The sequence below is a fragment of the Pestalotiopsis fici genome, assembly GCF_000516985.1.
Source record: "Pestalotiopsis fici W106-1 unplaced genomic scaffold PFICI_Scf_9, whole genome shotgun sequence".
Classification (NCBI taxonomy): Eukaryota; Fungi; Ascomycota; class Sordariomycetes; order Amphisphaeriales; family Sporocadaceae; genus Pestalotiopsis; species Pestalotiopsis fici.
In genome coordinates, this window is record NW_006917099.1 from 1,634,302 (window position 1) to 1,655,009 (window position 20,708).

General features: G+C 50.4%; 5 protein-coding genes across 5 annotated transcripts; 3 read left to right on the forward strand and 2 right to left on the reverse strand.

Annotated features, from left to right (window-relative positions):
- Window positions 1-2,373: 2,373 nt before the first annotated feature.
- PFICI_11904 (uncharacterized protein) lies at window positions 2,374-5,211 on the forward strand (the record flags this gene model as incomplete). The annotated part of the gene is made up of 1 exon (XM_007840485.1): window positions 2,374-5,211. The coding sequence occupies one exon, from the start codon at window positions 2,374-2,376 to the stop codon at window positions 5,209-5,211; it is 2,838 nt and encodes a 945-aa protein (XP_007838676.1).
- Window positions 5,212-6,246: 1,035 nt separating this feature from the next.
- Window positions 6,247-7,344, forward strand: PFICI_11905 (uncharacterized protein; the record flags this gene model as incomplete). The annotated part of the gene is made up of 2 exons (XM_007840486.1): window positions 6,247-7,161; window positions 7,243-7,344. 2 exons carry the CDS (start codon window positions 6,247-6,249, stop codon window positions 7,342-7,344), a joined length of 1,017 nt encoding a protein of 338 aa, XP_007838677.1.
- A 326-nt stretch (window positions 7,345-7,670) lies between these two features.
- Window positions 7,671-9,924, reverse strand: PFICI_11906 (uncharacterized protein; the record flags this gene model as incomplete). Its single annotated transcript, XM_007840487.1, has 2 exons — window positions 7,671-7,862; window positions 7,966-9,924. The coding sequence occupies 2 exons, from the start codon at window positions 9,922-9,924 to the stop codon at window positions 7,671-7,673; spliced, it is 2,151 nt and encodes a 716-aa protein (XP_007838678.1).
- A 1,871-nt stretch (window positions 9,925-11,795) lies between these two features.
- Window positions 11,796-13,605, forward strand: PFICI_11907 (lipase atg15; the record flags this gene model as incomplete). The annotated part of the gene is made up of 2 exons (XM_007840488.1): window positions 11,796-13,367; window positions 13,432-13,605. 2 exons carry the CDS (start codon window positions 11,796-11,798, stop codon window positions 13,603-13,605), a joined length of 1,746 nt encoding a protein of 581 aa, XP_007838679.1.
- A 665-nt stretch (window positions 13,606-14,270) lies between these two features.
- Window positions 14,271-17,309, reverse strand: PFICI_11908 (uncharacterized protein; the record flags this gene model as incomplete). Its single annotated transcript, XM_007840489.1, has 4 exons — window positions 14,271-15,102; window positions 15,158-16,137; window positions 16,250-16,316; window positions 16,441-17,309. 4 exons carry the CDS (start codon window positions 17,307-17,309, stop codon window positions 14,271-14,273), a joined length of 2,748 nt encoding a protein of 915 aa, XP_007838680.1.
- Between the last annotated feature and the right edge of the window lie 3,399 nt (window positions 17,310-20,708).

Here is a 20,708-nt window from a genome sequence, read left to right on the forward strand (position 1 = left end):
GTAGTGCGAATGCAGGAACATTGCCCGTATGCACAGTTGTGAAACGGCTTAAACGGAAGCTAGACATGTACCAAGCAGGCAGTGCTACTGACCTGTTCAACATTGATGCCCGGCAGATTAAATGCGCGCTGAATAACAACTCGACACCAGCACCAGACATTATTGCCGGGCAGGAAGCCGATTCTGTAGTTGCCACCACAGCAACTGATTGTTCAACAATCCAGCATCCAGAATCTAGCATCGTCCATTTGGTTCCAAATTCAGTGCCAAGTCCGACCTCTTCTGGCCTTTTCATGCCCAACTTTTTCTTTTCGCCTCTCCGTCGCGTTATTCTTTTGCTATACATCCTATAGTGCATGCAGGCTAGATTGAAATGTATGGGTGGTAGATGGATGGCGTTCTAACCTTGTCGCCTTGGTCAATGCAAGATCCGGCCGTTGTTGAACCTTGCTGTCCTATTTTTTATTTTTCTTGCTTTGTACGTTTAGATCCTGTTGACCTCCTACCCAATTGAAGCATTCAGGCACCCTCAGCCAATCGCCTCTGCCAAGCCTCTGGAGTTTCTGGGCTTGCTCCCAGCTTTGGTTCTGCCGATTGGGTCCCGCTGGGGTTGGTACTGATCTCCCTAGAGATTTCGCCTCCATTCCAGGCGGTGGGCAGCGGGTAGCGATACGCGTGGCTGGTGGACTTGCCGCGTGCTTTTTGGGCGCATAATGTGCCAAGCTAGGTACCGGTACGCGTCATCCGAGGATCAGCGAAATGGCAGGGCATGGCAGCTCGGGTCGTTTCCCCACACCACATGGGATGTTTCCCTCAATCTAAGTATTACAGGAGGTTGCATAGGCCTAGTGCCTTCACAGGAACAAGAAACACCATTTTAGGAAGTGGCCCAGATTTCACATAGTAGTACCTACACCAAGGGGCAGTTACCTTGGCTGCTGCGTGCCTTTTCTCGTACCTTATTCTCAGCGGTATTCCCTACACATTACCTGCTCTTCTCTTTGTTCTGGCTACATATTGCAAGGGGGAGCCTGGTCGTCTGTGTAGGTAGTAGCGCCGGCTCTGTACATGGCCAACAGCCAATAACTGGCATGGAACCGGACATTTTCGTGAACAGAGCCAAGGTTGGTCGTTGCTGTCGCCGGCTGGGTCCCAATGTGAGGTCCATGTCCATCCATAATCCTAGATCTGATCATCCGTGCATAGAGAGGCACACTGAGCTGGGTGCACTTAATAATAAATTGGGCGATCCCTAGGGAAATACCCCCGGCGAGCTAGTATGTGAGTGTAGTACTACCGTGCCTGGGTCTGGACGTGTGAATAATAAAAAAAATAAAACGGATCCTCGTGCAAACGGCAGCAACGACTGACCGACCAAACAACCGCCTGCCTGGTGGATTGGATTGTTCTTTGAATCCCTCCAGAAGCTATTAAATCAACCTGGTCCCCCAGCCGCCGCCGTAGCCCACCCGCCTGCTGGACCCTCTCGGCACGCTTTTTATTCTTCCCTTTCCTTCCCTTGCCTCCATCACCACAAAACACTTCTCAACCTCAACCTTTCACCTGGTTCATTCCTAGGTATTCTTTTCTCAATTCTTCTCACACGTCTGGACGCGTTTGTTTAGGTTCAAGCCAACCATTTCTCTTCTTCCCTTGAGATTTTCTCACAGCGTATAAACCCTCGACAATCATTTCACAAATTCCTCTTGTTTCCTCGACCAAAAAAAGACGACAAATCGGCGAGCTAGCTCACCTACACACGTACCTCGACAACAAGCTCTCCTCCACGTCGTCGATTTCGACCTTGGTTCGCTTCGCACAACGCACCTACAACCTGGTTGATTGTAAGTTATTTTTTTTCTCGTCGTCTTGAACAACACATCGTTTTATTCCCCCGCTTTCCTTTTGCTTTTGTTTGTGTTCGACACGGACAATGTGCAGCCTTGTCCTACCTCGGAGCGGGTTCCCCAGGTATCAAGCTCGAGGTACAAGACTTTGATGTTACTTACCCATTAGAGAATCTCATTATTGCACATTCATTGTACGCCCTTGAGTGATTCAGCCAAAACCCCATTGTCAGAGGCATTGTTTCATTGTTCCTTTTTTTCTATATAACCTCACATTTTCGTCCCGCTCGCTCGCAGTGCGTCTGAGGCGACTATTTTCTCTCATTTCGCACTTTTCGATCAATTACCGTGATCCCATCTTCATCGACACTCCTTACCTCGAACATTATTTCGTCTCTTACCTCGACAGTACTTTCCCTGGTGGACATCAAATGCTTACACTGTTTGAACAGCTCGGTTAAACAACTTTTTTTCTTGAAAGAACCTCTAAGAACTCATCTACGAATAGCAGGCTCTAATCGTCAAGATGGGCTTTTCGAAGCTCTTCGCGGCCACTCTCTTGGCCATGCGGCTCATTGCTCCTGGAGCAGCCGCCCCCTCTCCCAGCGCTCTGGAGGCTCGCGCTGACAGCACCTACTGGTTGCCCAACATGGCTGGTAGCGAGACTGCTGTCTTTGCTGATGACAGCTCCTACAAGGTCTTCCGCAACGTTCAGGACTATGGTGCCAAGGGCGACGGATCTACTGACGATACTGATGCCATCAACTCGGCCATCACTGATGGCAGTCGTTGCGGTCTGGGCTGTGACTCTCAGACCTCGAAGCCCGCCCTCGTCTACTTTCCCCCTGGTACCTACATGGTCAGCAAGCCCATTGTGCAGACTTACTACACCCAGTTTGTCGGTGATGCCGTCACCGTTCCTACTCTCAAGGCCACCTCCGACTTTGTCGGCATGGCTGTCATCGACTCTGACCCCTACGAGGATGACGGTGCCAACTGGTACACCAACCAGAACAACTTTTTCCGTCAGGTTCGCAACTTTGTCATCGACATTACCAACTTGGGTCCCGAGAGTGGCGCCTGTATCCACTGGCAGGTTGCTCAGGCCACCAGTCTTCAGAACATTGTCTTCAACATGAACACCGACACGAGCGCTTCCAACGCTCAGAAGGGTATCTTCATGGACAACGGCTCTGGTGGTTTCATGGCAGATCTCGTCTTCAACGGTGGTGGCTACGGTGCTTTCCTCGGTAACCAGCAATTCACCACCCGCAACCTGACATTCAACAACTGCAACACGGCCATCTTCCTCAACTGGTGCTGGCTCTGGACCATGCAGGATGTGACCATCAACAATGCTCAGATTGGTATCGACATGTCGGCTGGTGGCGTTGGTGACATTACGGCCGGCTCTTTCTTGCTCCTCGACAGTGTCATCTCCAACACCCCTGTCGGTATCAACACCCTGTACCAGACTGACCTTACTGTGACCAACAATACCATGATTCTGGACAATGTCGATTTCAGCACCGGCGTTGAGACTGCCATCCGCTACGCTGGTGACAACTCGACCCTAGTCGCAGGCGGTCAGGTGATTGCTAGCTTTGCTCAGGGCCGCACCTACGATGGAAGTTCCGGTAAGGCTGTTCAGGCTGCTGAGAGTAGCATCTCCAAGCCAGAGGGTCTCATGAGCGACGGCAAGGTCTTTACCCGCACCAAGCCCCAGTACGAGAGCCTGGACAAGAGCAGCTTTGTCAGCGCAAAGGCCTCTGGTTGCAAGGGTGACGGTTCGACCGATGACACTGCCGCCATTCAGAAGCTCTTTGACGATGCCACCGCTGGACAGGTCATCTTTTTTGATCACGGTGCCTACATCATCTCCGATACCATCAAGGTTCCCGCCGACAAGCAGATCAAGGTTGTTGGAGAGATGTGGCCTCTCCTCATGGCTGATGGCACTTCGTTCAATGACCAGTCCAACCCCAAGCCAGTCTTCCAGGTCGGTGAGGCTGGCGATGTCGGTGATGTCGAGTTCTCTGACTTGATCATTGAGACAAAGGGTGCTGCTCCTGGTGCCATCATGATGCAGTGGAACCTCGCTGGATCTTCTGCTGGTACCGCCGGTCTCTGGGACGTTCACTTCCGCATTGGAGGCTCCGCCGGAACTGAGCTGCAATCTGACAAGTGTGCCAAGAACCCCAACAGCACCCACGAGGCCAACACTGACTGTGAGGGTGCCTTCCTCTTGTTCCACGCTACTCAGACTGCTTCCGTCTACGTCGAGAACTGTTGGTTCTGGGTTGCCGACCACGAGCTCGACCTTGAGGACCACTCTCAGATTGACATTTACAATGGCCGTGGTGTCCTCATCGAGTCTCAGAACCCTGTCTGGTTCTGGGGAACCGCCTCTGAGCACTCGCAGATGTACAACTACCAGATCACCAACGCCCGCAATGTTTGGATGTCCGTTATCCAGACCGAGACTGCATACATGCAGGGTAACCCTGACGCCACGACTCCCTTTACCGTCAACGAGGGCTACTTTGATCCCGATTTCTCGACCAGCTGCGATGGTAGCTCCACCAACTGTGCTCGTACTTGGGGTCTCCGCGTTGTCAACTCATCTGACATCTACGTCTTTGGCGGTGGTCTTTACTCTTTCTTCGACAATTACGACCAGGACTGTCTCGCCACTGAGAGCTGCCAGGAGAACATTGTCAGCATTGAGGACTCTAGCGTCCACCTGTTTGGTATCAGCACCAAGGCCTCTGTCAACATGATCACCCTGGATGGTCAGTCCATGGCCCTCGACAAGGACAATCGCAACACTTTCTGCGCTGCTATTGCCAAGTTTGAGAGTGACGGCGGCCCTACCGACAGTGGATCCGGTTCTGGTTCCGGCAACAGCTCATCTTCCTCCTCGGCCAAGCCCACTACTACGACCAAGGCTGCCAGCACTGCTGCCTCCAGCACTGCTTCCACCTCTGCCACAAAGAGCGCTGCTTCCGGAGCCGCTGATGGCGGTGATTACGGATCAGGATCAGGCTCCGCCACCACGGCTTCTGATTCTGCAGCTGCCACTACCTCGGCTGCCACCACGGCCGTTGGAGCTGGTTCCTCATCAACTGCCTCAGCTGCTACTCCCACCTCTACTGCAGCCCAGGGTAGTGGCACCGACACTGGATCAGATGGTGACTCTGAAAGTGGCTCTGGCAGTGGTTCGGGTGAGAGCTCTGCCACCACCACCGCTGCTGCCCAGACTACCTCTGCTATTCCTGCCGACTCGGGTGAGGGTAGCGGTTCTAAGGTGACCGTGACAATCACACACACAGTGACTGCCACTGGTCTGTGTTCCGCCTCGTAGGCCACGGCAACATTGACATCACAAGGCAGTCCGACCGCCGAGTCAATCCCAACGACCATAACAGAAACGACAACCACGACGGCCTCTGTTGAACCGCAGTGTAGTCTGTCATGATCGCGCCCGACCCTGTTCTTTTTTTCTTCTTGGGCATATTTCTGTCCCCAACGATATATTTCTTCATCGGGGCATCTTCTTTGTCTCTCCCTCACTTCTTTCAATTCTAGACTTTGGCCCAGTGGGCATTTGGACAAAACATTTTTATTTTCTTTCTCATTTTTTTGATGAGAATGGATGGAACAGGGAAGGACAGCATATCATGACCAAGGCTTGTGGTCCGGCAAAGGCGTTTTCGGTTGAGCAAAAGAGATCGTGAGAAAAAAGTCACCATCATTACATGGCATTTAAGAGAACATGGATACCCGAACAGAGTGGCATTGGTAGTTTCACGTAGATCAATATCAATACGACATTGAATCATTACGAAAATGTTTTTTGCTTCGAGTGTGAATTTTGTGGAAAAGGATGAATATTGATTGTATTGAAATAATGTGACATGGCCTTGTACAAGATGTGCACAGCATGGTGCCTCGGCAGCAGCCCACTCTTAGCTCAACAGCACTGAACCTTGAAGTTAGCTCCTGTTTGCATGTGGCGTGGGGCACTAAAACAGGTACCAATACGTCGTTGTTGACCACTTCCAAGTATAACGTCATCGGATCGGGTTGACCTTGCTGTAAGTCATTGGATTTATTCTACCAGCCCGTACGTAGTTGGTGAAACTCCGTAAACTATTTACTCTTTGCCTGAACATGATTCTACTCACGTGTCTACATTGTCAGGCAGAAGCTACAACCAAACTTGACTAATCCCTTTATTGTGGAGTTCCAGAATATTCCTAGGCGGCCTCTCGAGACAAGACCAGACAAGACCAGATCTGATCTATCTGGCGCGCAAACCCCGTCGTCTTGACTGCCACCTTGCTCGATCTCTCTCATGGCGGACGATACATACTCGCTAAGATCACGACCGGTCAAGATGGCCGCCTCCAGCAATGAGACTGACTCTCCTCGCGGCTCCTCTTCTTCGTCCTCGGCAGCTACATCACGCACACCACCGCATCTCCCGACACCAGCCGAGTCTCTCCTCCTTCTCGTGTACCCAGTACTCCTTCTCTTTGGAACACTCTTCAGCGCGCTGTCACCCGAGACGAGAGCTGCGGCCTACGATGCAGTGGGCCAGTCGCACGTCCAGGCCGAGGCCCCTTCGTACTTTGCCCGCAAGAACAACCTCTTCAACATCCTCTTTGTCAAGCGCGGCTGGGCCTGGATCACGGTGGCCTTCTTCGTCTTTGTCCTGAGCCACCCGTCCCTCCAGGTCTCGGCGTCTCGCAAACTCAAAGCCGGGCTCCGCTGGGCGGCCGTGACGGCCTGGTGGGTTCTGGTCACTCAGTGGTGTTTTGGTCCCGCCCTGATTGATCGCGGGTTCCGGTTCACGGGCGGCAAGTGCGAGGTTGCCGAGGCGGCCGTCTTTGAGGGCGGGTTCGAGGATACCAACAAGGCCGACGTCCTGACTGCCGTGGCGTGCAAGGCGTCGGGCGGCAAGTGGCGCGGCGGTCACGACATCAGCGGCCACGTCTTTTTGCTCGTCCTGGGCAGCTGGTTCCTGCTGCAAGAGGTCGGCTGGGTGGTGGCGCGGGCGGTCAATAACAGCGGAACAGCAGGCGGCGGCTTCTCCATCTTTGGTCGTCGTGGTGACGAGAGGTGTATCGTGATGCATGATGGCGCGGTCAAGGGCGCTGGTGTCGAGGCCGAAAAGGAGGGTGGCGCCAGGATACAGCAGCAGCAACAACAGGGCATGACATTTGGGGCCAAGTTTGCCATTGGAGTCGTCGGATTATCCTGGTGGATGCTGCTCATGACGGCCATTTACTTTCACACTTGGTTTGAAAAGGTAAGTCGGAAATCCTTGTTTCTTTTCCCTTTGGCATATTGTGAAGGAAGTTCATGATGCTAATATTCTTGCTTGCAATAGCTTACCGGCCTACTGACCGCCTTCATCGGCATCTACCCAATATACTATCTCCCGCGATGGATTCCAGGTCTGAGATCCGTGATTGGACTTCCAGGCATCTGAGAATCCGTCGTGTCTGGTCTAGGATATGCATTATACAGGAAACAAGAAAAGAGATTACTTTGGACTTTCCAGGATAAGGGATAGAGAAATCGATACACATAATCATAATGAAATCCCACTCCTCAACCTCAAGTTTTGTACTTTGATCAACAATCCAAATGCCGTTTCATAGAGACATGGTCATGTTTTATTCCCAGTGCATGTCGGAATCTAGAGTTTTCAAAGGGGCCAAAACATTCAACAAAATGTGCCGTTACTGCTTTCAATGTTTGTACATTTCATCCTATTTTACTGTAAACCATGAATCAAAACCCCTCGCTGTTTGTCTATGTTTCCTTGAATGCGCCCATATCCTTTAGTGCCCCTGCCAACCGTCTATAATCCCGGAGAAGTTCAAGGACCTCGCCCAATTTGAGATCAGCAGGGTTTTGCAATTCTATAAATCTCTTGTTTGGTGGTTTAATCTGTGGAATCTTGACCTCTTTCGGAGGCAGTGCTGCTGCAATATCGGGAAAGGCCTAGAATTTCACTCTCTATTAGCTTGAGGTTTCTTGGGGTGATTATAATAGGACAACTCATGCAATACAACTCCTGACGCAAAGGAAGCGAAAAAAGACTTACGGTAGCTAAATCACCACCATCCACCGGCTTACCAGCACTGTCCTTTGGTGGAGGTGTTGACGCCTGCACTGGCGTCGTGACCGAGCGGCCAAATGGGCGTATCATGCCAGAAAACTTGTTCATCGGGTTCAACGAGTTTCCGAGATTTCGTGCCTGCTCAACCAGACTGGGGTTGATGGGTGAAGACGATATCATGGGGTTGGCCGCAGAACTTGCTGCCTTTTCCTTGTTGTCTTCAGCAGAAAAGGCCACCTTTTTCGAGCTGCTTGCACTTCGTGTGCTATCCGCACTGCGATCTCTCGAGGCCACGGACGCCTTTCTACCACCGACAAGACTCAACATTCTGTCCTCCCTTCCAAGCGTCTGGGCGTCGTGCTCAGCACCTCTGCGACTTGAGCGTGAAGTATCAGCTGGATCGTCGTCATCAGGGGGTGGCGTTCCGATCAGCTTCCTGGCGTCTTCCAGTGTCTTTGGGACCACGAGCTCTTTGGAGTCCTCACGGATCTTTCCTAGCCAGAACTTGTAGCTATCCCCAAGACTGTTGGTAATATTCTTGATTCCCTGATCTGCTGTGTCAAAGAAAGAGTCTCTAGCACTTCCGATTGCCTGCGCTGGCGTTTGTATCAAATCACTAAGCCGACGACGCTGCGCCGCAGCCCTGGCGCTGGTGGGAGATGGAGGTGCCTTTAGTCCAGAAGCGCTCGCAGGAGTGACAATTGCAGGCGTCGAAGAGGTAGCCGAAATCCCCGCAGTGTAAGCAGGTGGAAAAGTTTCCGTTTTTGTTATATCTGGGCTGTTTTCGCGTTTTGGCGGCCCAGAAAGTGCTTCGCTAGCTCTCAGGCTGGCCAAATCAACCGTTTCCAGAAAATTTATAGCTGCTTCCAGGTTGGTCAGACAATAGGCAGCTTCGCCGTCCAACTTCTCTTCCCATCGAAACCTTTCAATGAATTTGGAGTCGCTGACTACGTGCAGTTTCTCCGGAGGCATCGTTATCAAGGTATAAATGAGCATTGGCATGATTTCATCAGCCGATGAGGAAGGGTGAAAGTGTGATAGTGTGTCGACGATGCTCTTGTGGGTGGCTTTGAGGTAGTTGAGCTTGCCAAGTGGATATCGCTTCTCAGTCATGAGGGTAAGGTCCTTTCGTGCTTGTTCAAGACTTTGGGAAATTTCTTCTTGCTTCTTTGCCACGGCCGCAATGTTGTCCTCGGGTAGTTCGCCAATATCAACACCAAGGTCTGTTGGTCCAATGCCAACCACAGATAGTGCAGCCGTCTTGGACCTGAGCTTGTCGTCCTGTGCTTCATCTTGCGTGGTTCTGTGACGATATATCCGGTCATAAATACCCTCACACAAACGCCTTTCGACGGCCTCCTCGAGCAGTAATCTCTTGTGTTCCAATGCTTTTCTAGCCCTCTTTCGATTGGCTAGCTCATCTGGCGTAAGCATTTGTTGGTCGACTTCTGGCGCCTTTGCCTTTTCCTTGCTTCCCAGTGCTGCAGCTTTGGCTCTGAGAATACTTGCTGCCGATGGTCTTGTCGTCACCGAAGGTCGCGGCGAGCTTCGGTTCTGTATCGTGGATAAACTTGAAATGTGTGTTTGTATCAGCTGGGCGGCCGTATTATAGAAGTCCTGGAAACGCCTCGAGATGTCGTCAATATTCGGCGGAGCAGCGTGGACTTTGGCAGAGAGAGAGTCGATAAAATTGTCAATCTTGCTAACCAATTCTATGGGAATGTCGTCCATGTCCACCGATGCTCGAGGCGGTTCAATGGGGTCGTCGGACTCAGGAGTTTCAAACGCATCGGGTTCCGCTCTCGAGGTCGGCTTCGTGCTCCCATTTTGAAAGGTGTTGGCCCTCTGGGTCCTAGTCAGGGGCTCTGGTGGTTGTGACTCTTGCCGGGTAAAAGATCTCGAGGTACGCAGCCCATGTTTGGGCTCTGTAGCCTTGGACGCCATGAATTTGTCCGACTGCACTTGGCTAGGTAGCTACGGCACCTCGGGACGCGCAAGCTGAATAGGAGTGTATGACGCGATTGCTGGTTCACGGGCGACGGAGAGCTCTGGAAGGGTACGGTGCAGACGGCACAGGAGAGAAGGCGAACGAGTAGCTTAAATTATCTCGAGAATTGTACAATCGAGCGAGCAAAGTAATGTTTGAATACTTTGACGCAATTATAGCATGCCGTAGCTTGGTGAAACCTAGGGCGTAGGCGAGACTTTTGCCTCCTCGTTTCGTCACGGCGTACTTTGTAGTTACTGGAGGAGTTATTGCAGAATGTGGCGGCAGATTCGGGCCGAGCCTTGGAAGAGGCAAGAGCTTGAAGGTATACTTTGTTCACGATTGTAGACCATGGAGTCGTGGAAATGGTTTTCTCAGAACAGTATTGGCATTTCTAGCAACTCCTTTCAGAACAACCAGACCAAGCAGTGAGTGCGTAGTTTGTGAGTAACATGTAACAGGCGACGCAAGTTGAGACGTGCCGCCTGTTATCGGCGATATGATAACGGGGCGTTTGTGGAGTTTATACGGAGCGCCGTAGGTAGCTTCAGGCCTAGGCCGATCTTCAAGTTTGGTGCTGCATCCTTGTCCGCTTGGTAGGGTGTATCAGGTCGTCTGCAAAAAGAGAGAACAAAGGTATTTTAGACAGTTGATCAGATATGACGGTCCATCAAGACAAGAATGCGACACAGAGAGTGTTCTCGTGGACACTTGTTCGTTGGATCATTCGCCAATGTCATCCATGGACGGGTAGGTAGATCTGGCCTACAACCAGCAACGGAGGTAACTACATTGTAAGGTAACTAATTGGCAACTGCCTCAACAGGCACAGAGGGACAGGACAGGGTGGGTGTGTGTGTGTGTGGTGGAAGCCTGCGCTGGTTGTTCCCCTTCCCCTCCCCCTCCCCGCGTTTAGTGGCTGGTTGAAGTGAGCTGCAAATGCAGCCCTTTGGATGTAGTTTAAAGTCGGACACCTAAAAGTGTACCGAGGAAGAAGAGCCTCAAGGCTGTATGTAATTGATGCAGCGAGTCGTAGCTGTGCATAGGCAGGTTAGGAGAGACGAGTCCTTCGCTGCCTTTGCTCCGCCTCAGCATCATTCGTCAGAAAACTCGGCCCACATGTTCCTTGCCCTCTCTGTCATATGACTGCCAACTGAGGCGGGTTCTGGAAGCAAAGACAGGACAAGACATAATACAATACATTGCTAGCGAGGTAGGTTGAGAATCTGTGAGAAGATGCAAAGAGGCAAATAGGCATCAAACTCGCATGCCACCTACACAATATTATATACTTGACAAAACAACAGGGATATAATAATACTTTGACCGCTTTATCGACTTCCGCCTAGTGTCCAGGTGAGTCCAATACAATAAATGCACCTACCTAGTTATCTTCGCCCTATCATGACAAGGACGAATCGCCTCAACAAGTGTCCGGTTTCGAACGACTGCAAGGCAACATGGGTCCCGCCACGGGGTTGGACCCACTATGGCTATCGCGTGCCACCCGGGGACCAGCGGCTATGACAACATCCACTGCATGTTTGGGTGCTCCGATACGGTCAACAGGGCGACCATGTGCCTAGTCCATCTGCACTAGCACTGCCTACTGTATCTAAGTATGGGCACCTAGCTGTCATTCATCATACCCATAGGTTCCTAACGTTACCTATCTCACTCCATTCTACGATTCATTCATCACTGCCCTTCCTTAGGCAACGGTTCAAATCCCATCAAATACTTCACCTACTTCTCCTCTGTTCTTCTACTCCCCCACTGCTTTGATGCGTTGCTCCTTGATACCATCTCCTATTCTGTCGCCCTCACCATGATGCGACGCAAGAGACCAACCTGCAACTCTGCTGGCAGAGTAACCGCCGCCCAGCTACTACTATCCTTCCTCGCCCTGTCGTCATCTACTGTCGCATACGATCAAAATGCGCAAATCGTCCTTGACGGCTCGCCGATAATAACCCCTCCCATGATTGTTGAGCCGCCGCAGCCTGCCGAGCACACCTTTACGCTACGTCATATCCTTCATCATGGAACCTACCGGCACCCCGGTCTGCATCGCCGCCGTGATGTGACGGAACCACAAGCCCAAGTATGGCTCGCTGGCGACGATGGATTCGAGGCCGAGCAGATGCCACCTCTCAAAGCCAAGAGCTCGGCCCAAAAGATTGAACGATTAGTCGACAGGCGGCCCATGGTTGTAGACCCCATGGTGGCTGAAGCGAGGGAGCGCGGATACGTCTTGGCTGGAATGCCCTCTGCCTGGACTCTCGACGATGTCTCTGGACCAGACGTGACGGACAAGGGAACCGTACTTACCATGGCTCTGATAGCTTCTGATGCCTATGTCGAAAAGCCAAGCTTGCCAGACTGGGACGAGGTGGGCAAGCCCTTCAACAGAAGTGCCGATTTTGGCTGGGAGACAGACGGACTGCGTGGTCACATCTTTGCCGACGAGAACAACTCGACCATTGTGATTGGACTAAAGGGTACCTCGGCCGCCGTCTTTGATGGAGAAGGTACCACCACAAACGACAAGGAGAATGACAACCTCTTCTTTAGCTGCTGCTGCGCCCAGCAAGGTCAGTGGTCGTGGCACCAAGTTTGCGACTGTGCTACAGGCACCTACAGCTGTAACAATACCTGTGTCACGCAAGCACTACGGGCAGAGAACCGCTACTATCAAGCCGCGCGAGAACTATACTCTAACGTGACTGAGATGTACCCCGACTCCAATGTATGGGTAGTCGGCCACTCGCTTGGCGGCGCTGTCAGCTCATTGTTGGGCCTGACATATGGCCTACCGGTCGTGACTTTTGAAGCGGTACCCGAAGCACTCGCAGCTGGGCGACTGGGACTTCCCGTTCCTCCACATGGAGATCCTCAGTATCCTCAGACCCGGGAATACACTGGAACCTATCACTTTGGCCATACTGCCGATCCCGTCTATATTGGAACGTGTAATGGAGCAACGGCGTCGTGTTCCTTTGCAGGGTACGCCATGGAATCAGCCTGCCACACTGGATACGAGTGTACCTATGACACAGTAGCCGACAAGGGCTGGCGCGTTGGAATTGGCACGCACAAGATTCGATCCGTCATCAACGATGTCATTAAGAAATATGACACGGTACCGAAATGCAAATACACGCCAGAATGCAGAGACTGCGGGAATTGGAAGATGTACGAGAGTAACAGCACCAATCCGTCCACTTCGTCTTCCAGTTCGACAACCACCAAGACTCGAACAAGGACAGAAACCTGCAAGACACCCGGCTGGTGGGGATGTCTTGATGAGACTACTACGACGACTGGAACCACGACATCAACGTCAACATCCACGACTACCACGTCGACTTCAACTTGCAAGACACCTGGGTGGTTTGGGGTGAGTATATCCATTAGTAATACTGTACTATCCACCTGAACGCAATTACTGATTCGTAATATAGTGCAAGGATGAAGTTACAACGACGACGACGAGCAGCTCATCGACCAGTACACCGACTGCCACGACCACTACTACCTGTGCTACTCCCGGCTGGTTTGGATGCAAAGACAAGACAGTCAGCGTGCCATCGCCAACATCCCATCCCATAACATCACCACCGCCTCTTCCTACATAGGAGAGCATCAGGCGCTACAGTCGCATTTTAAAGGCGTTTGGGGTCTAATTAGCATTTGATTTAGTTGAAATATTTTTGATATCCAGTGATTCTACCCACACCATTCAAATTGATGTCCAGATTATACCTAGTCACTATTTACAGTTGGACGTATTTCTAACATTACTTTTTTTTTTTTAACTCATCGAGATGATACCAATGATTTTAAATATGCTGTGATATTATTATTTTGGTTTTATACATGCTTGACATAATTTTTCAAGGGGGGATCCTAGAAAAAGAGACATTCTGTCTTTTCTGTAATGTCTCTTCCCTTCCTTCTATGGTCCAAGTCCTTCTCTCGCCCAACCAAAATTCGGCCAGTAGATATTTGAACAAGGAACAAAGCCATGATCACAGCCAGCCCCTATGATTTTCTTTCTGGTTGTCCTTCCTTTGATCCCAATAAGAGAAACACCCCGGTTTGATGCTTGGTAGTCCCCTCCTGGCTTTCGAATGCGAAACGCTCAAAAATCAGGAAAACAGGATAGAGAGAAGAATGCTGAATGATATATATATAAAGATGGTTCACAGCCCGTCTAGCGGTGCTGTCATCTTTGGCGCACACAAGATCTTTTCTTTTTCTTTCTTTTTTTATTATTTAGAGCTGTCAAGTCTCTTTCTTTTTACGGTGAACCATTGATCTTGCTTGCGGGGGTTTGCCTGCCATTTGTCGACCCCCCTGTTGAGATGAGCTTTTCCATGAAGCTAATGTAGTCAAACTGTGGTTTGCCCCTATCGTGCTGCATGTCGGGCCCCGTGTGCGCTGGCACAATCTCCATCAACTTATCAATCACCTCATCAGGAACCAGGGAATGTCTCAGGTCCATCTCTGTCACGTAGGGCTTGCCATCAGCCACCTCGCGGAAGGATTGGAATACTTGTTCGGCCGTGTTCTGATCCTCAGTCACCTCGACCATGAACCGAATGAATTGTTCAAAGGAGACGCGACCGGTACCACGCGAGGTCTCATCAAAGTAATCGTGCATCTCATCTTCCGAGAACACAAGACCCAGGGACGCAAGCGCGGCGCTGAACTCGAGTTCCGACAAGGAGTTGCTGTCATCGCGGTCGAAATGTCGAAAGACAGACTCAAACTCTTCAAGCTGGATTGGAGTCAGGTTCGTCATGTTACGAGCGACCATCTGGTTCTCCAGGAAGGCCAGCTTCTTAGACACCGAGGACTTGACCAGTCCAAGCTCGTACAACAATTCATCGTACGTGTATGTTGTGAAATCATTTTCCTCAATGTTGGCTTCCTGGCACTTTTCTTCAACCTCCTCAATCTTTTTGAGATAGGCATCCAAAGGTGGCAGATTGTCCGACAGCTTGCGCACATGGGCCAGCTGGTCTTCCACATCGCCATCCAAGCCCGAAATAGCTACTTGCATGGTGTTCAGTGCCAGGGCAAAGTCATTGGCCTTGTCGGCAAACGATTTGCGAAGGGCATTCTTGATACTGCACAATGAGTTAGTTTGTATATCTCCAAGCTGAGCGATGAACAGTTACTCACTCTCGAATGGTCTCATTGATGAGCTGGCCCCTCATCATTTCTGACTTGGTGAGGGTTGCCCATTCCTGGTCCATGACCTCCAGGCTGAGCTCCGGCGGCGGCTCGTAAGCACGCAACCTATATGTAGCCATCTTTGTCTTGATGTTACCCAATAACGTGGCCAGCTCGCTCTTTTCTGCGACCCATTCTCTCTTCTTGCCCCTCTTGAAGGAACCAAACTCGTTGGCTTGTTTCTTTGCATCAGTATAGGTTCCCTCAAAGGTGGACTGTTGCCAGGCCTCGACTTGTTCTCTGATTTGTCGAAGAAGTTCGGCCATGCGCTTCTCGTAGGCACTCTGCATCTCCCAGGCGCCCTGCATGTTGTTGATGAACTTTTCCACACGGCGACCAGCATTCTCTACCTTTTCCATTTGCGAAAAGGCGTGGAACCAGTAGGCAATGTATGTCATCAAACTCCTCTCATCGGGCTTTGGCACATCGCAGACATCCTCCACATCCAGCAGGGCTGGGATACCAATTTCCTTGTGCGCGATATCGAATGCCAGCTGCATGTTGCCCTTGTGGTCCGACTTGTCCAGGGCGTCATAATCAATCAGATCCGGTCGGTGAATGTCGAGCAGGGCGCAAAAGGCGAGACCATCGTTCCAGCTGGCGCTAAAGTCCCTTACTTCCACCTCGTCGTAGCAGGCCGTCTTGCGCTGACACCACAACAGCAGACCTTCCTTTGCTGTCATTCCCTCCTCGTTGATATCGCTGATGGTAAAACGAAGAATGAGCGTCCATATTAAACCGAGGATAATCTTGCGGTTGCCGTCTACTACATCTTCGGCACCGATATTCGTCATCTGAATACCTCGCGACTTGACAAAGTCGAGCGCCAGGTTGGCATTTTCGAATTTCTGCACCCGCAGCTTGGGTTTGGCGGCATATCGACCTAGAGATTCTTGGGACAGGCACTCGAGCAGGTGGATGAGGAGAACCTTTTGGGGGGCATATGCAGTCAGCATGCAGGTACTACCTAGGAGAACATGTATTCTTGTTTGCAGACAAAAGGAGAGGAGAAAATTTGCCCGTTTCGGGTCTGGGACTTACACCATCACTCAGGTCGGCAACCAGGTCCTTGACCACCTTGCCCCTCGGCTCGATCTTTGTGTTAAGCCTAGAATGTTAAAGAGACATTAGATCAATTTTGCCCAGCAGAGGTAGAAGAGCATTGGGCAGTCCGTGTGACCAAAGGCAGGCCAACATAGACAGACTATTCGAAAGCAGGCTCGCACACTCACCATTTTGTAAAGGTCTTTTGCTGGACGGTGATCCATTTCTGGTGCTCCATCTTGGTGAGACCCTCCCGGTCAGGGGTAGCAGAGCTTGAGCTTTGGGATTCTGCAATGGAGTGGCGCTGGAACGTCTTTGTCTTTGAGTCCTTTAGCGAGTTTCTCTTGGCGATACCGACGCTGGACAGAGTAGCCGATCGTTGGACGCGCGCGGCATGCACATCGGGCTGTGAGCGGTTGACGTGAGAACTGCGCGTTCGCCTGGAGCGTGGAGGTGTGTATAAGACGGAAGAAGCAGCTGGCGGCGGCGGCGTACGAGTCGGTGGGGGTGAGCTGCGGCGCTGCTGGGGGGCCTGCAAGTGTGGGGTGGCTACTGCTACTGGTGTTGCTGCTCTTTTGGGGAGTGATAGTGGTGATGATGCTGCAGTGCTGGTCGCTGAGACTGTTGTTGATGTTGATCTGGGGGGTGGTGTTTTTGGTTCTGATGATAATTCTTCGTCACAGCTGTTGATGATGCTGATTGGCGTGCCAGGACTTTGTTCCCTGCCGCTTTCGTCGGGCTGCCACGTTGGGAATGCTTCGGTCAAAGTGTACTCGACGCTGACATTAATCGCTGGCTTGGTGGTAGCAATAATGCTTGGTTGCTGGGCAGCAGCAGCACTTGGCTCGGCTTCTTCAGGCTCTGGGCCTGCAGGGACTGGCTCTACGGGCACTGCTGGATGGTCTGCTGCAGGGTTTGTTGCCGGGATAGCGAGGTCATTAGTGGCTATTGGCGTTGTAATGCTGCTGTTTTCGGCGGCAGCTGGGCCCCTATCCTGCTTGTCTTCCCCGCCATTTGCGCTATCTTTGGCTGCTCGGCCCTTGAAGAAGGCGAACATCTTTTATTCCTAATGTTTTCTTTGGGCGCCCTGTGGATGCTCTTTTCAGGGGTTCCGTCGCCTGACAGGTCGAGATCGCGTACTAGCGCGGCGGCAGATGAGGATCAATTTCCAAGGTCCCCAATTGCCCGGCTGGTTCGGGTCGTATCGTACGGCTAAGGGTCGTCGTTTATTGTTTATTCTCCTGGGTCAATATGGGCAACAAAACTTGGCAAACTATCCAACACATTTGTCCAAGTGCAAATTGCGATGACGACGACGACGACCACTACTGCTCCCAGAGCGTGCGTGACGTTTAGATCGATAAAGGGCAAGGAGAGAGAAAAGAGAAACAGCAGCCTCATAACAGGACTCGCAGAGTTGTGAATCAGCGGCCACCTTTCTTCTAATATGCCACTCATTCATTCATCCATCCATCCATCCATCAATCTTTCTGGTCACCACACTATGCCTCGTACAGCAAACCCCCGACCTTCCATCATGCATTCCACCAGTCTTCCATCTGTCTGTACCGTCTCTCCCATCTCTAGATCGGACTAGATGGACTCTATCTGCCACAGGTGGGCAACTGAAACACCACAGACTTGAACCTTGGAGGTCGGCCAAGACATCTTCATGGTCTTCAGCACGTAATGGACAAGGATCCCCGCCGATTTGGTCAACGTCCGATCTCATCACATCCGCATCTTATTAGCCAGATCGTCCCAAGGATCCTCTTCTGGCCAGGCTGTGCATCACGACGCAAGTCATGCACTATGGTTTTCTTACTTGTTGTGCCGATGTTTCTACTATTTCCCGCATGAAATGCCCTTCCTCTGTGACCCTCCAATGTGGTCCGATATTGCTCGTCTTCTTTTAACTCCCCTGATATTCGCCTTCCGTGTAGGGAAACCAGGCGACAGCTCAACCAATATGTAACAGCGACCACAGCTGTCCACGCGCCCTAGACAACTGCTATTCGTGCATGGCTTTGGTTCTGAAACCGTGGCAAACTGGTAAAGGTTGTTAGGGTCTATCCAACGACTGTTATTCTCATGCATATGACTGCCACAAATTATTCCTTTTCCCAAAACCGGAGCGACGCCGATCATCCCCGGCAACTTGCATAAACTTCCCAGGATAGCTCTGACAAGCAGTGCCTCAGAGAACAATGATAACGAAAATGTCGACGTGGTGCTGAATGGCTTTGTGTGGCTGTCTACGCGCCCCTACTAGGTCTGTTCTTCTAATATTAGCATGCTTCCCACACTCCATCCATCGCGCCGAGCAAGTTTATTCCCTGGTTGACATATGCCTCTGGGAAAACTCGCTAAATATGATATACCCGACGTGTTCTCAATGTTCTAATTGTGGAGTTGCGCGTTTCAAACATCAGGCTGATCTAATGAACTCAAAGCTTTCTGATCGGCAAGGGCTAGAAGATCATATTGACAGGCTTGAGCCGTATATAATCAAGGTAGCCAAGTGATCATGTCTCAAGTAGGAAGCAGTCGTGATGGCCATTAGACTTTCAACTGGGAGATCCCCCACATTCGACGTTTCTCTATTTTAGCCTCGCTTCAGTCCTTGTTCATGAGCCAGCCGATGGTCAATACATCCAGGTACTAGTGTAGCTACTAAAACACGAGCAGTGTTCAAGGCTGACATCGCATTTGGCTACAAAGCTCGTGATGCATATTCAATCAGAGAAACTTGTATGTTTATTCAGTATCAAGAAGCTAAGATGTGGCTGCTAAGAGCAAGAATGGGGGAAAGTGGGGGAGGAAACCAGTTTCTCTTTGACTTTTGGGTACTTTCTCAAGGCAAATTGCAAGTCAGGGCTCACTAAACTGCAATTAAACATGATAGAGATCACCTAGCCATGCTCCGGCGCTTTTGACCGTTGATCAACTCAGTCGAGGTAAAGAGGTTTAGACATATTCAAGGTTATGGTAACACGTGGAAATGCCTGTCAATCTTGTTCTACTCATTGTTTCCGACAGTTTGATTTTGAAAAGACATGTTTCGCCGTTTCAATAATCGTGCCTGGATGTTGTAAACTATTCACTGGGGTGTCTTACGTCCCCGATATAGGTGGCGTTTAGCCTCGAGATTATTTCTCGAGTGGCGGCCATAGATATAATTCTGGCAAGTTGACAGACCAAATTGTCGTAGACCAATGTTGAATCATTTCATAATATCAGCCTGTCAGTGTTTTGACGCTGATTGTAATGCTGCCAGCATGCACGGGATAAAGAATATGTTTCCAGAGTCACATCTAGGTCAACAAGTCCGTGAAAGAATTATGACCGTGCCAATGGGTCGTCGAACCGTCGAAACGTCGAAACGTCGTAGCTGTCTGTTGTCTGTGAGGTGAACGCAGCGAAAATCTGGATCATTTGTTAGTACATTGAGTTGAAAAAAATAATATAGACTTGTTATCAACCTTGAACCTGTTCATCTGGAAGGATCATGAATGCACATTTCGGAATACTTAACCGGCTCGAACCACGGTCGAGGTGTATGCTGAAACAAGCGGAAAGTTATTTTGATAGTATTTCTTTGTGGAATGACTTAATATCGATTTTTATATGCTTATGAGCAATGGATTGTATTGTTTAACCAGGCATTAGTCTTTATTATTCGAAGGATGTTTGCTTCTCGGACTGCGAAGAAGAACAGGGCCATGAGAAGTCCACTGACTAAATCGACAATTGCATCTCTTGCCGAGGGCTTCAAGCTATTCACTTTCTACCAAAATGATATTACTCATAAACACACGAAAAGTACGAAGATGATTTGCAACATAACGTGGATCATGTCAAATGAATCTGCCAGCTTTAAAAGCTGTGATCATCTTGCCCAACTTTTGTCTTTGGTCTGTGTCACGCCTTGTCATGGCTGGAAAAATTGCGGATAACATCATTCGCGGTCATTAGTAACATACCACGCAAACCTGGTGACTATGTGGTAGATGATTGATTGTACCCAGTGTTCAAATTCACACTATCATGACATGAAACGATATTCTTGAACATGAACCAAGACACTATAGTTCTTCAACAGAAGCGTTCAACAACTGTTCACCTTGGACACTGTTTATGCCAGAGATCCTTGAAAATATTGCTCTATGCCATTATGATACGACCAGTATCTGAAATAAAGAGTAAAATTAAAGATGGTCTACATCTACGAAAATAATGTGTGAACAAACAGACTTAATCAACCATTCCCGTTGTGTCACCCGAAGGGTGCCACACATCCAGCCACACTATGGCGCATCACATTATGGCTGAGACTTTTCCAAGGGCTTCTCAAAGCACGTCGAATTGGTTGATAAGGCCAAGTCATTTGCCATTTAAAAATCAGTTACTCTTGCCCCGCTCGCTTCAGGTCTGGGTTCGTATCCATTCGGAGTCA